This window comes from Nomia melanderi, chromosome 6 (genome assembly GCF_051020985.1).
Source record: "Nomia melanderi isolate GNS246 chromosome 6, iyNomMela1, whole genome shotgun sequence".
Lineage (NCBI taxonomy): Eukaryota > Metazoa > Arthropoda > Insecta > Hymenoptera > Halictidae > Nomia > Nomia melanderi.
Window position 1 is genome coordinate 12677075 of NC_135004.1, and position 16680 is coordinate 12693754.

Consider the following 16680-nt stretch of genomic DNA (forward strand, 5'->3'; position numbering starts at 1 on the left):
AAGAGACAATTATGAGTGCGTTCTGGCAGGCCTCCATAATATGACGCTGAAATGGCGTGTAAGCTTCCAGAAGAGTTGCGCGTGCGACAGGATTAAGTAGAGCAGAGGGTCAGCGCATTAACCGCGCCATTACGAAGAGTCCCAATTACGTGTGCACGATACACCGACAACATTCCCGTCACGTATATCGGTCTATTCAACCTGCACGATGCGGGATAAAGGATCTAAAGCTTCGGGGGCTCGACAAAAAAGAGAAACGGAAAAAATAATTAATCAAGACAGGTTCTCGGACCGAGATTATCGACGTAAAATTAACTTCTGTTACGAGCGTTCGGTGTATATAGGCCAATTTAAATCCTTGCGTATAGAAATACTCGGCTCGCTAATTAAGAATCGGAGATCCCACGAGCGTACGACGCTACGATTCTACGGTACATCAGAGATAAAGGAGGCAAAAATCGCTGTAAGAACATCGATAACGATTAACTAATCGTATCGGACTCTAATCCTTATCAATAAAATCTTATCTTCCTCGTGCAACGTACGTATCTGACACTCGGCGAACAACTACTTTCCCGGAGCGTGTCCTCCCTTCTGCGAGATTATTCAAATCCGTCGGACGGATATGCGATAATAATTGCATAATTCGGTCCGCAGTTTTTCCCGGTCGACCTGGCTCACTCGGATCGTAAAAACTCGTTTAATGCGGCTCGCACGACCCACGATACACGTTTCTAATATTCAATTATATGGCTGGCGGTCGGTGATTACGACTCGGAACGGCGTGGCCGCTCGCCCGGCTACAAGGTGTACCGGATAATAATCGAGCTGGGCAAGCCTTCGACGCGGCCCGAGCGCGACAATCGTTTCTGCGTTTCGGCTTGTTGTCGATTACGCGAATCTGTTGACTGCTTCACGACCGTGCTCGCGTTGCGCGCGGATCTTGCGTTTTTCGTGGCTAACGTCCGTTGGCTCTTCGATGGCAGAGAATTCACTCGATTTACTCGGATTTTGGAATATACATTGGTAAATCAAGTTATTCGATATTTTCTTGAAGAAGCATTTGATGTCTGTTTGATAATTGTACAAAAATAAATTTGGAATGATCAGGATTATTTTGATCTGTCCGATAATTCTAGTATTAACAAGAATTCCCATATTGTAATGGAAAGTTCCATTCGATGTACAAAATATGACGTTCCATTTGTAAACACATCAGACACGTCCCTCTCGAGAAAGTTTTCTCTTAGGCTGGTTACTTCACGAGCCCGCAGAGTACAAATTCTCTTCCCACGGAGGAATTTTCCTACAACAACTTGTCATCCTACGAAACAACTCCGACAGACGTTCGACCGAACTGAGAACGCTGTGGAGCACGGTTATCGGGCAAGTGTTAATTATTCAGGCAAACGATGCAGAAAGCGACAGTGACGTGACCGCCGAGCGCCGAGCAATATCGAGAGAACGACAACCGTTCAAATCGACCTTTCACCCTCTCGACCGCAAGCACGAACCTCCACTAATGCGGCCAGTCGATTTTTCGGGTGAAAACTTAACGACGCGGAGGGAAACGAGCATTCAACGGCGACGTATTTCGCAGGCAAGAGTTATTAGACACATTTACTGGACTTTTATTGAACTTTAAAAAAAAGTCTTACAAGGTGCTTGTCTTAGAATGAAAACAACTTGCCACGCAGTGATAAGAGGACGGAGCATGAACCGTTAACGCTAACCGTACCGACCCTCTATATCTACTTCTTCCTATCGTAATCAGTCACACAACTGGCCACAAAAGATAGGTAAACAAGTTGGACGATAAGTTCGTCTTACAGGAAACAGAAACGAAAGGAGAGATAAAGCTTGAAAAACTGATTAATCGGACAAGTTAAACGACCGAAGGAGAATGCAGAATTTTCAATCGAATTTTAAAACCGTTCATTCGACCAGTTCGAAGCGCGGTTAGTATTAAACAAAGATCGACGCGCGACGCGTAATTTTCCCGGGAGAAACGCGCGAAGTCGGATGACTCCATCGCCGTCCCTGAAACGTAACAACTCTTCAGAAGAAGGAAATTTGAGCACAAAGAGATATTTAGAGTGGCGTCAAAGTGTTTCGACGGTGCAATTTACGATCCCGCGAAATCCTACCGGCCGGCCGGGCACGACGCTGGTGCCGTACAAAAGGAAAAGGCAGCTGCACTTTTCTGGCCTGGCCTGAAAAGCGCGGAGAACAATGCCTCGTGAATTGCCGCGCGACAATGCGCGCGAAGAATGGAGCCGCGTTCCCTCGTAACCGCGTTGCGTGTACTTTCGACCGTTTCCGCGGTACACTTATCAAATTTTACGAATCCCCGCGATAGGGGCAACGGGCAAACGGTGACTCGTCCGGGGTAAATATTTGCGCTGCTCCCTCCGAACAGACGGCGCGGGCTATCGATGCAACGGCTCCAGCCCTCATGGAACGCAAACAAACCACAGATATAAATTAGAAGCAGTCTTCTCCAATGTCGCGGTACCTTCACGGTCTGTGTCTACAGAGAAGACGAGGCCAGCTGCGTTCCGGTGAAAAGCTGCTGGAACAATGCCCGACGACAGCGACGAGTCACTAGGAAAATATTAGACTTCACCTTTGAATTTCGCGCGTATAATTTTAAATAGCCGCATGAAAGTTACAGTACTCGGTGCAAGGACTCCGAGAAATGAGACTTAATTAACCTCTTGCACTGGAAAGACGTACCATGCGCGTAGAGAAGCTTTTGTGCCGAAATTCCCATTGAAATTTTATGCGCATTGATAATCTTGTTACGTACACTAGATTATTTTGAAATGTACCACTCTATATAAAACTATTAATAAACAAAACTACGTATCTGCGTAGAACATGTAAGTTCTTCGTGCAAGACTTCATCGAATCTCTGAATTATCTAGTGTAAGAGGTTAAAAGAAGCAGAATATTTTGAAATGGTTGATTTTCGGATACTACTTTCTCAGGTTTCCTTCTCTTATCGATTGACAGGATTAGATTGGTAAACGCCTTAGACCGTTGCGAAGTAATTTCTTCGAAAGCCCGGATATTAGGTTCTGAACTTCTTGAATTTTTCAGCGGCGTAATAGCAACAGTCGTATCGTAAAACCAGTTCCCGGCGTTGTTCCGACGCGATTAATTTTCAAAGTTTAACATTTTTATAGCTCCCCGTGCGAGATTGCATGCACGCGATGCAAACACCTCCCCGAAGCACCGATGGAGCGCGCGCGGAGAGAAAACCGAGCACGCGGTTTTTTGATACCGGTAATACGGTTTCTGCTATTGACCTAGGCCATGGTTTATGAGCACGCGCTACGCCACCGTGCGTCACCCGTCGATCGGGGCACGTGAGACGCCTTCGAACAATCAGCCGGCTGGATTAAGAGCCATTCAAGCGGGGCGTCGCGGAGGACAAGAATCGGGGCACCGAGCCAAATCCCGGGATGATTCACTGATTCTGGGGGGAACCTTGTCGGGACGTGGAAATTTCGATGAGAAAATTCGAACACGGTTACAGACGACCGAGATTATCTTCTAGGAAATTTAACTCCGATTTGGGACTAGATAAATTCTTCGAATTGCTCGTTAGACAAAGTGATTAACTCCGCTTATTGAGTGTTGCCAAGTGTTAACCCCTTACTCTGTGATTTATTTCTTAACTACGATCGATACAACTACTTTATCGTTGATAATTGATTAGGTAAAGACGAATTTTAGATACTTGTTCTATATCTATGTTTACTTCAAGGGTTAACGATTGATAGGAGAATAACATTTCATTTATATTTTTAAAAAAGTAAATGACAGATTTTTCAAATTCGGTTTAAAATTTTCACGAATCTGGCACGAGATTGCAAGTGAAGAGGTTAATGCTGTAACTTGATTCTAATCTGCATTTAGTTAATCGTTTACGGGAATGACGGGCTTAATTATTAACGCATTCATCGCGAAGCGGACTTGTGTTTGAACCTTCCAATGCATAGACATTGATATTAACAACGATTGTATTCGAAACTCAAGGAAAAATAAGAGAAATGATTTCCCACGATAATTTTAGCCGCAATAGTGACGCCGCCGAATGTAAACGCAGTTTTCGCGCGGTGACAGAATTCTCACGTCCGCTGGGCGCTATTTTCATCGACATTTCCACCTCGTAATTCCGCGTCAAATGCACGGCTCGAGTGCATTTGCAACCTGTCGTGAAAGCTGCGGAAGCGATAGCGCGGCTTCTCGGTAGCGTCGAGCCGCAACGAAGGAAATCGCCTTCGGATCGCCTTAAAGAGCCCGATAAGATCAGGGGGACACACAGCCGCGTATGGAACCGTTCGTTTGGCTTTTGTCCAACGTGGAAACCAGTTCTTACCGCGGGACAGCGAATTTCGCAGTGAAACCGATTAACCGGTGGAACGCATAACCCTGTACCTGGAAGTGTTCCCGCGATAGCAACAATGTGTCGACGGTGTTACGGTGTATAGAGACAATCGCCGGCTACGAACGGTAAAGACACGTTGTCGAGACGGCGCCACGTTGGCCGCGATCGAAAAATGTTCCTGGTAAAACATTTCCTGGTATAACCTTTGATTAGAATAAGAAGTATGGATATAAAGCTTGAAGTAGGAGAAATAGAAAAATAAAAATTTCGACCAGGAAATGGGTATGAAGTTTGAAGTCGGAGAAATAGAAAAATAAAAATTTCAACCAGGAAATGGATATGAAGTTTGAAGTTGGAGAAATAGAGAAATAAAAATGTCGACTAGGAAATAGCAAAGAAATGATAATTTCGAAATAGTGTATAACTTAACATAATTTGTTCTTGTACAGGTCTGTTTTTGATTTTTCCAATTCACCCGGATTTCTGGGATAATTTAGTTCGAAGTTTGAACAGATTTTTTCACTTCCGCGTAATAAAGAGAAGTCGAATAGTAGGTGCAATTAGAAATTCTGACAATTTAATTAAATCCTACGGTGCAGTCTCAAATGAAACTGTTTCTATCGAACGTAGTCGGAAAGTAGTACATTCGATCGCTTATCTACAACTTAGTATTTCACTGCCTGTAATTCGAACGTTTCTTCGGAAAAATTTCTCAGCTACGCAACGCGGTGTGACGTTGACAGCTTTAAACAGCAATAATTTTCGTAATGAGGCGTAGTAGGAAACGATTCTTGCATAAGCATGCTGGAAACATTTTAATTCGCGATAATGCGGAACTAATTGGGGATTGAAATGTATTTCTTATCAATTGTAACAAATTTTTACGATTTTCTCTATTTCGATGTATCGCGTTGCCTCGGAAGTATGTTACCCATTCCAGAATAAAAGAGAAACAAGAACGTAATTTCTCCAGGTAAAAAGTGTTAACCTGAAAACGTCCAACTTCAGGTGTTCTTTAATGAAAACTTTTATCAATTTGTACATGTCGGAAGCTAACCAATATCAGAATCATTAAAAACATCACGAAACAAAATAAAAAAATTCACAAAACAACGCTAATACAAAAAAAGGTGATCCGTCAGCAAATTACTGCCCAACTCAGTCCAGACCACAACTAGCATGTTAGTTTCGAACTAATCCGAATGAAAAGAACCGCTCCAGTTTCGGGTCCCGTTGTCCGTTCCATGCAATTTGACGGAACAAACTGTAGGACCGTTCAACGATGCGGCATCGCAAATTCGCCGCGACGAATTTCGGCGTGCCGTCCCATTATCCGTCACGAATTACGAGGAGCGCGAACGCGAAGTTCTCGTAAACCGGTGGACCCCGATTTAGCCCGACGACGAAACGTTCAAACCGGAGCAGCGTGTTTCGCAAAGGACGTGACCAAATTCCCTGAAACAATCGATCGTATTGCCGCGGTCACGTGTGTGCGGGGCATTCGCGAAGTTTGCGTTACATTCTGCAATTTTCTGCATCGTAAAGAGAGTGCATACGTGTAAACCCGCGGGAAACAGAGAAGTTTTCGCGGAAAGGATCGATATTACGCTATTTCATTCGCAACGTTCAGGTCGCACATTCCTCTAATAACCCGAGACAAATGCAACCAGGTCGTTGTACAAAGTGCGACACGACGCCAATTAAATTCTAATTAAATGATAATCACACAATCGAGAGCAAACGGTAGCCTCGGCGCGAGCCGAGAATTCTAAGCGATCTGATCACATACCTAAATCGGGCTGCCCGTAATCGGCGAGCATCGCGACGACCATTCTGAGCACTCACGATCCAGCCGTGACAAACTGTTTCACACCAAACATCAATTGTAATGTAATATCTGACAGGGCTCCAGTCGTCCTAGCCGCGGGGGAAGAGGAGGAGACGAAATATCCAGCGATCACCGATCGATGACCGAAAATGGCAACCGCGACGGGGTCGAATATGAAAGTCGGATGGCTCTAACGCGCCCGGTGAATCATCCGCTAGTAATAACGTGTAGGCACACACATCCTCGCGGAGACTGTTCAATGAATTACACAAAACGACAAACGACACCGCGAGTTTCGTTGTTTCCCGTGATCGATCCCGACGAGGCGCGAGTATCGGCGATATTCCGCGAGCGTCTCCGTGCGACGACTGAGGACGTCACGCTTGCAACCTTGGATCGCGAGATCGTCGACCTCGATCGGCGGAAAAACTCGCGGCTAGAATTTACATTGGGCGAGGAAAGTCGGATTCTCTCTTTCTCCTCTTCGCTGGGCGGCTAGGACCGAACGGCAGCACTGAAGTAGAAAAAAAAAAGGAAAAGGTGGAACCGTATCGAACGCGCGCGTCCTACCAAGACGACTTTCTCGCGCGTTCGTTGTCTCGCTCGCGTGTGCCCGGGAATGCGGCAGCGGGAATTCCGTCGACCCGCGTCCTTGACTTTCGCGTGGAAGACGCGTAACTGGCTCGCACCGCTCGTCCAGGATCGCGATGAACGAGATTCGTTCTACGACTGCGTGAAGCTGAGTGCGGCCTCCGCGATGAATCAACCCCCTTCCCCCAACGAGTCGATGCACCGCGCGGGGCTCTACCCCCTCCTCTTTCCCTTTACCTTCGCGCGGATTCTTTCTCCGCCCTCGCGGACTCGACCGACACGGTCGCCGCGACGCGGGACGCAAGGGCTGCGCGCGGGGTACTTCTACTTACAGTTACGAAAGCTTCCTTTTCGGGACGTGACGCTCTTAGGGATGATCGCAGTGCGTTGAATTAGAAATGAACCGGTTTCATTATTTATAGGAGCGCAGGTTTATAGGTGCCTTTTGCGTAAATGCTTCCGCGTTAAAAGTATTTTTTGATGTATGGCAATGATTACGGTGGATCGATGTTTCGAGAGTGAAATGGATTTCTCAGGAGGGCACTAAATGGAGACAATTGAGTTTCTGTTTGCAGATCGACGAGAGTCTGGACGTTGTTCGATTAATACTCTGGACCACTGTGGATTGGCCGACGAATGTAGTCAAAGGGGACAGCTTTGAGGTAAGTGATACGTAACGTGATGAGTTGTACTGGTTTGTTCAAAAGCTGTGGTCTATAGCTTTGAACGTTGCGAGAATGGTTTTAATGTTACGTAAAATGTACATGTACCGAATATACCAACCGTGTTGAAATATAATTTCATTTTATAGAATTATGAAACAACCTTAAAGCACGTGTTACACAATAAGTGTTACACAAAATGGATGCAAAAACGTCTAAAGGGAAAGAATTGAAATGTATTTAAATGAATTTAAATATCAAGTTCGTATCGGAATAACTCGAACAATGCGCAGAAATTAATGCCCACATTTTCACCCCCAAGTATCGATACCCACGCATGAACCGCCCAGTACAATCTCCCGTTCCCTTCTCCTAGCGGGCAGATATTCGCCCGCGGGCGGGTGTAATTGAATTTTTACGGCGACGGTCCGTTCGATTTTTTTGCTCGCCCGGTACGTCGGCGCTCGGGGTTTTTATGGGGCTGGGCGGTCATGTCGAGCAGATCAATCGACCGTGACGATTTTTAGGCAGCATTTATTTTTTATCCACGGCAGCACGAATCCCCGCTTCGCCGATGACTGTCGATTTTCGGTGGGCGGCGACGCATTCCATAGACGTTCGGGTAACTCGACGGAGGTAATTTAAGAAGGCTAGCGAACCTGGATATTTGTATCCGGCCATCGACGCTAACAGACAGCGAAGGGTGTCTACATAGAAGGTACCGAAGGTTGCGTTCCAATCGCGAACAGGAATCTTTTTTGGTGTTGGTAGCTCAGACGACGGTGTCGTCGCGTGACGACACTGGACAGGCAGCGTGCCAACGTCTGAGTCAAGCGTCGCGTCAAGAACGGAGCGCAGGAAACGCGTAAAACTTGACGAAAATCTTGCTCCTATTTCTGAGCGCGGCCACCTGGACCGATTCGTGCCAAGGAATCGCTAATCTCGAAGCCTCGGACGCGCAATTGTAAACGATTCCGTGGAATCGAACCGATCGGAATCGAAGGAGAAAACGTTACTTCGGTAAAGGTCGCTCGGAAATTCCAGATAAGTTCGAGAACGATACAAAACGACTTTGAGCGGCTTCCCGCGGCGCGCGTCGACTATAATTACCGCGTGCCTCGGGTTCGTAGACTAGCTCCGTTCAATTCACGACTCTTATTCAGCTTTCCCTAAATATAACTTACGTAACGCGCCTGGCATCGCCTGACGAGCGATGTCCGAATTTCGTTGAACGCAGCCGACCTCTGGAAAAACAGCGCCGCGCGTTTGGGAATTCGATTGGGAGCAGCCACGCCGGCATGAGAATTCTCGTCGGGTCGGGTTATTAATAAAACGGATACAATAATGTTTGTTTGATCATCCGCGGCGTTCCACGGAGTTTACGAAATTATATAACAAGAGATAATAATGGAATGGGAGCTATAAAAGAGCCGGAGTCCGGCTCGTTAAGCGCAGTCAACGGGAAATGTAGGAATACGCCTGTGCACGGTAATGTGTGAAACGCGCGGCAATTAATTCTTCCTCATTCTTTGTACGGCGATCATCGAAATGCTTGTCCGCGTCGACGCAACCGCCTAAAGGCCAGTCAACCTTTTTATAACTGTGACCGGTTTGAATGAAAAGCATCGATGGCTTTCATTAGCGTCTTACGCGACGCACCAGCGTTTCGATCTATAGTTTCAAATATTCTAAATATAACCGACCGATTGCGAATCCTTGTACGAAATCACCGTTTCAACCGTCGGCGTAACTGGGCCACCTATCAATTAGCGATACGACTTTTACAAGGAAATCGCGGGAAAACGGAAATATCTTGGATACCAAAATGCAGAGGCTAATGAACGCGTAACAGGGGGGTAACAACGGAATGAACTTTATCATAGATTGCAAGCGGCCGGCTCCAACTTTCATCCGACAAGGCGCTCGAGGTAAACGATGCGGAGAATTAGATAAAATCTTTCAACGTCGATAAACGTCTTTTTTGCTGAATTAAGGAGAATCTCGGATCCACGTGAAACTTCGTTAAAAGTCTCCGCCGAGCCGCGTATCCACGGTGAACGCATAAAGGCCCGCGTGATCTAATCGGCGAGTGCGATCTCCCGCGGAATCCCGGCGTTATCGATCACACCGGAAGACAAATGGTCCAACGTATTCGTCGGGCTGCGAGGCAGATCGAAAGAGTCGCGGCGACTGTGTGGCCGACCGACTTTCACGCGGCGGGGCCCGTTTTGTTTCTAGCCCGTAAAACGATGAACGATGAGCGGTCCCCGCCGCGGCGGCATAGAAACCGTCGGAACCTCGCGGCGCGTTTAATGCCCGCGACGTGTGAAACCGTGGTGGCGGCCATTCGTTTCTTCCCGATGGACTTTCCTCGGGCGGTTTCTAGGCTAGCGGGGACCGCGCGAGAGATCGCATCCATCCATCGCGCATACCGCGTGATCCACGTGCGTTACCGTGGAAGGAAAGTTCCGGTTAGTCACGTACACGGCTGTGACGCATGCGCCAATTTATGTCCTAATAAATCGCGCGCACGGACAGCCGGCCAACGGCCGGTGTTCCCGCCCAGCCCGCCAGGTTCTTTTCAGCTTTCCAGCGGAATCATTCCGAGGTGATCGCGAATGATCGCGATACTCGATAACTATCTTATCTGTCCGGACGCTTATTGTCAGACGCGAGTCGCGGAGAACGGAACATCGAGGGAGGTATCTCTTCGAATATTTGCTGTGAACGTGGAGAGATGAAATATTCGAGAAATCGTTGGTATTGCGATCTTCGGCATTTCTCCGAGTATTAGAGACTTCGGCATTTGGATTATTTATTCCTTATACGCCGAATTTATTTTTGGAAACAGGAAAATTTATGTAGTGTGATATTAATAAATGCCAACCTGTAAATACGAATTAATAATGTATTCGGTAGTATTTATAATTGTATTAAATTGAATATAGTTTGTGATTTTTAAGTTACAGCGATGCGGGACGTTTAGGCCTGTGTATGAAAGTTTCAAATCATGTGCCCTTATATTGGCATCTTGTTGATTTAATGAATTCTTTACTCAAGGTAGCGAATGGAATTAGATAATTAATTTAAAGTGAAACGCCCCTGTGGAGAGTTAACATGCTTGCAACCAAAGAGAATCGTCGAGCCGATTTGATAATCCAAGGCTGACGGTTACGCGAGTAAGCAGCCTGCAGCGAGTCAAACGTAAAAATCCGCGAGCCGCCACTGGCGGAGAGGATCCACGATAGAAGCGTGGGCGATTACGTAAGCGGTGCTTTGTTGCTGCCGGGCTCGCGGAATTGAATAATTTAGTGCCGCGACCGCTCGGATGAATAGATCGTGGATGTTCGTGCGAATTTCATAAAGTTCATTGATTACTCGTGGGAAACCGGGCACAATGAAACATTTATTTTGTCAATTACGGGGCTCGTTATCCGTTAAATCGTTAAAATATCTTCCTTTTTTTCGTTCTGCTCTGTAATAAGCATGGTAATGACGGCGGTTTTGTTGCGCTGCGGCCGGCGCAGAAGTAACACGAGTGTAATAATAATACGTGAGCGAGTACTTAAGAGAGCGCGTAAAAGGGCTAGATGCGAATTAAAGACGTTATTAACCGGAACTTTCATACATACATTTTTATAAGGTAAGAAATATTAGCGGCAGCACGAGATGAGATGATCGCGAAGAGTTATTGTTATTCGAGCACCAGTCAACTAATGCGTGCTACGCGTCTCGAGATCAATGTCACGAGGACTCGTTGCTAACTGGAAATACACACTAGAAAACACGAGTCTACCTCTCCAATTAGAATCCGGTAACATTGGAAAAGAGTTTTTGTGATTCCCAAGGATGTTTCAATGTCGTTTAATTCCATCGACACTTCGGCGTCCCGAAAAAGGAATAAATTAAGAGAGTCAATAGAAGCGATTCTCGTAAAGTGAGGTGAATACATTATTTCTAAAAGTTTGAAACCTGTTCCAATGTTCTGGATTTATAAAAGAAGATAATGCAGTTCATTAATCTTCTGTATCATATATCTTGGGGAGTTCTACAGATCATCGAAGTTTAACGTTTGAAATTATTCGATTAATTATTTGGATTAAATAATTAGATTCCAATGGCGAAAGGAAAGAAAAGACCAACAGAACGGACGTAAAATAACGAAAAGCGATAATGTCTTTTAACCAAACAAACGACCCTAAATTGTCGCCGGTCTACATTCTTGATTCACCATGCCAGTCACGATACCTGAACATACGTAAATACAAAACGCAACGGACCGAGTCGATGAAGTTTCGAAAATAGATAAAACACCTTGCCGGTCCGGTTCGAGTGACTCCGATTGAACTGGAAATCAGATTCCGAGAAGTCTACAAACATCACAAAAGACGTCGTTCGGATATTCTGATGACTGTCGACACGTCAACAGCTGGCAACAGGTTGTGCGCGGGACTGGCAGATTGTTTACAGTCGCGACGCGTAAACACATCGCGCGTCTTTTTTTCGCTTGCAGCAGCAAAATCGAAATATTAAACACTCCAGGACAGAGGTCTGACGGCATTCCAACGGGGATTCGGCTGGGAATCGTCGAGCCGCGACGGGCCCGGCCGTTCCGGAGTCAGATCCGAAGAAACGAGTCTATCGCGAGATGGAGTCGGACGTTAGAAACTCGCGGCCGAGACAAAAAGAAACGAGTAAAACCGGCGGCCGCGGTAGATTCCGCGAGTGTTGCGCGGATTATTAACCCGACATGTATAATAGAAGAAGAGGAAGAAGAAGATGAAGACAAAGACGAGGATAAAGATGAAGATCAAGACGAAGGAGAAGAAGAAGAAGAAGAAGAAGAAGAAGAAGAAAAAGAAGAAAAAGATGGAGGAGAAAACAAGGAGGGACGCGTCCGTAGGCAAAGGTCGCCGCGCCGAGCCGCGAACGCAGGTGTGTAATAAACGTGGAAACGAAACGCGCGAACGGACTCGGAAATTCATATTTCTCCGTTCGGCCGCTGCCTTTAATCGGTATGCTGCGAATCGGGTTTCGCTATTTTCCTCTCGCCACCGGGCGGAGGATCCCTCCGCGAGCAGGCGAGGCAGGAAACGTTGATGATCGAAAACGGTGGCCGGTCAATGATTACGTAACGGTGTTAAAGTAATTAGTACGTATTACATGGTGCAGCGTTGCGGCCATAATTAGCGGCCACCTCGCAGAAAGAAGCTGCTAGGAGGCTCTGATTCCGATCGAGGCGCCTGTTAGGAGAGACCTACCGCGAACTCGAATTACTCCGGTATTCTATGGAATCCATGATTCGAAGACGATTAATCCTGCCACGGATCTTGGTTCGGTCAAGCGGTTCAAACGATGTTTATGCAAATACAGCTTTCTCGCGAACTTACTACACGGAAGTTTGAATAGGCCGGGACTCTGCGCGTTGTATCGAAAGTTCCATGGAGTTTCGGGTTTAATGAGAATCTCGTTAAAAGTTTGTTGCTATGTTTAAGGGTCGATTTAAGTGCTGTTGTATCTATGTACAATATGTGTGTACGTAGATTTAAGAGAACTTCCCGTTGCGAAGAATGAAGTTGTAAATTCGTCTTTAGAATCTCCGTCAATTATGAAGACGATCTTCGGTCCTGTACGGTCTACAATGAAGTTATGGAATAATGATAATGCTTTGTCTTCTATCGTCTGGGATAATCTGACTGAACTGCAGCTCAGGAAAGTGAACTTTTGTCTCGGTTATAGCCGGAATATTGTATGACAAAGTGCACTCCACGGTGTACGTTGAATGATTCTTTCAAGAGAAAGGGCGGTACAGTATCGATTCACCTATACTGAACAATGCATGTGGAACTACCACCGGGTCTCTCCGAGAACCGTGGTCGCTTATCAATAGACCGAAACTATTCGTTAAACGACGAGTTAGGGCTAGAGGTGGTGCCGATTCGCTGTAGCATAAATGCCAGCCAATTTAAAACGTCCTGCGTCGTTTCCTGTTTACAGCGTCCCGAGGCGGTGGATATGAAATCGACCGATCGAGGACCCCAGGGATTATTATTCGCTCGCACAGGCAACGCACTCAATTTCTTTCAAATATGAGAACTAACAAATAGAAACGGCAGTTGAGACCTTTAATTCGTGAAAAAGAAAATTAGAGAGGAAACTATATCCTGCATTAAAATTTTCATTCTGGTAATTACAGAGTGTACACGGTGTTGAATTTTATTAATAATTTGATTAAGCGTTACAGGTTATTACTTCTTGCAATAAATTACACAGTGCCATAACCTGCACCTTCCAAGTTTCAGTACAAATCAACATTGCCTAACCAACCATTTCATTACATTTGTTCGTCATTAATTACAGTTCAATCATTCAAACGAATCGCTTGTCTCAAGCTGGCACAGTTCCCTCATCGGTTATCAGTGCAATTAGATTTCTTGCCCGATCCCCGTTACCATTTCCCATTTTCCAATTGCTCTATTTACTAAATAAAGCCCGCATTCGAACGCTTTTTGCCCTGGTACATCACCATAGTAAATGACGCTAAAAGGACCATCGATTTCTTCCTGAACATTAGTTAAAAACTGTCTGCAATGGAATGCTCCTATTACTCAGCCAGTAAATTACACGCGCCGCACACGGTCTAGACAAATTAGAGGCTTGCTAACACCAAGTGAGACGACAAACAAGATTCTATTTCCTCCTGCGACGAGTTAGTAATAATTAGAACTCTGCTTATCGGTAGTACAAATGAAATCTTCGCCTTCCTCCCGATGCTTCGACGCGCAAATAAATCGAGGGACTATTGAGAAAGGGAGCAAAACGACGATAGAAGATTCGCTGGAAATATTACTGGACGCGATCGCGGTTTCTAGCCGAGCCAAAACAATAACGCGTATACCGTTATCAAACGCGGCTCTCCACGCCACCGAGAATAAATAAATGCAACCTACTTAAAGTATCCTCGTCATCTGTTGCAACCGTGTCCGAGAGATCCTACTTCGAGTCGGCCGGCCAAAGAGAAAACGCGTGATTTTTCCCGTGGCCACGACGTCGTATCGAATACGCTGGTTCCGCGTGTTTTACCGGGATTTCGCTGTCAAATATTAATCGAATATATCGAAGGCATTCGGCGCTAGACGTTCTTACTGTTACACCGGACATGTACGGAGCGAGCTGACGGAGAGGGCAAATAGAGCAGATCGGCGAGGAATATCTATTACGGACTCGTTTATTGACGCCACCATCGCGAGGAAAGTCACGTTTACATTGTAATACACGGCCGTGCACGCCGCGCTCGTAACGTACGCGCAATACTTAACGGGTTTCGGGGACGTTAATGCAGATCAATAATTTCGAAACTTCAACGCTCGCCGCTCTCGCGGGAAGAGATAGAAAGAGAGAGAGAGAGAGAGAGGGACTCGTAATCAGGATATAGAAAGCCTGGGATTTATGGCCGTCGAGTTTCCTGAACGATCTATCAATTAAATTGATAGAGTTATCTACCTTCGACGTCGTGTTCGGAGATAAAAAGAAAAAACAATATGCCCGTCTGCGGTGGCGTACGTGATCTATAAGAGAAACAGATAAACGAAACGTCGCGTGTAAAAATACTCGACGCGGCCAGTCCTTGAATTTCCCGTAGGATCTATCAATTGAATTGATCGCCGGTTGCGATTCGAAGGTGAAAGTTGATAGGACGGTTCACGGTGCATTACGATCGACCGGAAAAGGATAATTTACACGGTGGTTAACAACAAGCCGGTTAATAAAACCGAGTGCACCATTGACTCACAAACCCAGCGACCTTAATTTTCGGACTAGGTTGACGCGAACTGTCTGCGCATTGTGCGTAGATTCTACAGGCCAGCTCAAGCGTCGACCACGGGCCCCGAAATGCGTTTAGGATTCGCCGGCAACTGACGTTTAAAAGCCGGAGGCACGTGGTCTCGCGACCGGACATAAATGGCCGACTTCCTTCCGTTAAAATTCGTCGGAGCATGTCTAATGTCAGCGGGCCGTGTGGTCGTGAATCGCTTACCAAATGGACCCTGCGGATCGTTGGATGCGCCGGGAGAACGATCATCGTCCATATATTTTGGAATCGTTATTATTAACCGAAGAAGATTGCGTAAAAACATCTGAAGATGGAAATTCCATGTTTTTAATTGATTCTTAGGTAATTTTTCAGGATTTCTATTGATTAAGGACAGTTTATAGAAGAATAAGTAAGCGGAGTATTTTAGAATTTTGGCCGGTGTAATTTATGACTCAAACGAAGCTGTTTTGGAGGTGCCGCTGCTTCTAGTGACTAATATTTACAGATGCGCAGCAGGCACGGTGAGACAAACAATCTTAGTCGGAGTAAACATAGGGTGCTCTAAGGATATTTTTGAACTGTATCTAAATGTCGAAGCGGGAAGTCTGTAACTAAATATTCAGTAAAATAGATTGAAATAACGAATTCTTAATCGTCTAAGGAAACTCTTATACAATATTCGAAGCTTGAAAAGCATCCCCTAAGAAGTACTGTTAAAACACGAAACCTTCGAGTTAGACACATCGACACCAAGGAAACGAGAGTGTCGCGAAGCTGAACTAAATCAGGAACGCTGTTTTTCTCGAAAGTGCATTTCTTAAAGCGGCGGTCGTGATTTCCCCGAAACGATTAGAGATATCGATCTGAACCTTTTACGGCGCACGCATGCAACGTTCTACCTATCCTCGCAACTAAAATACCTCACACGCATTTCTTTCTCTCAATTCAGCTACAAGAGAAACACGAAATCGCTGAAATTGAAGTTTCCTCGAACCCTCTCTGCACCATTACATCACGCAACGAGACGAAATAAAATTACGGGAAGGGAATATCCCATCATTCGCCTAATGCTCATAGCCACATGTGAATGAATTATTCCTCCCTTTCCATTTCCACAGAAATAATTCCGAAGATATTCTAGCTTCCAGTCCTACAAAACAGAATAGCCAACTAATACCAAGTGTAATGCACCACGATGTGCGCGAATAAATCCCGTCCCACCGCGGCCATCATCAACCCCGCTATCAGCGGGCTGCATTGAGAGGCGCGGCACACACCTCAGACACCTCGGCAGCATCGAGGAAATAAACAAACGAGTAAACGTCCGCGGAATGAATCTGCCATACGCAAGCTCGGAATCGCGTATTCACCGGCATCGTTGTCGTAC

General features: G+C 45.8%; 1 protein-coding gene and 1 long non-coding RNA gene across 13 annotated transcripts in view; one reads left to right on the forward strand and one right to left on the reverse strand.

Annotated features, from left to right (window-relative positions):
* Nucleotides 1-16680, reverse strand: part of LOC116427961 (uncharacterized) — a 293655-nt gene that overhangs the window by 273824 nt on the left and 3151 nt on the right. For 2 of the 11 annotated variants that reach the window (XM_076368717.1, XM_031978933.2), the window contains exons 1-2: nt 6795-6965; nt 6186-6258 (exon numbers count right to left, since the gene is read on the reverse strand). The exons of 5 other annotated variants lie outside the window; for them this stretch is intronic. In XM_076368717.1, the coding sequence (XP_076224832.1) occupies nt 6186-6228 (43 nt within the window). In that variant the 5' untranslated portion in view covers nt 6229-6258; nt 6795-6965. Of the gene's footprint in view, nt 1-6185; nt 6745-6794; nt 6966-16680 lie in introns of those variants that run through there. 4 more of the 11 variants (XM_031978942.2, XM_031978937.2, XM_031978943.2 and 1 more) reach the window with 2 other exon arrangements.
* LOC143174578 (uncharacterized) lies at nt 10785-15894 on the forward strand. Of its 2 annotated transcripts, none has more exons than XR_012998738.1 (2): nt 10785-12412; nt 15799-15894. It is a non-coding gene; the product is annotated as an uncharacterized LOC143174578 (long non-coding RNA). The 2 variants fall into 2 exon arrangements; XR_012998737.1 differs by lacking the exon at nt 15799-15894 and adding an exon at nt 13475-13834.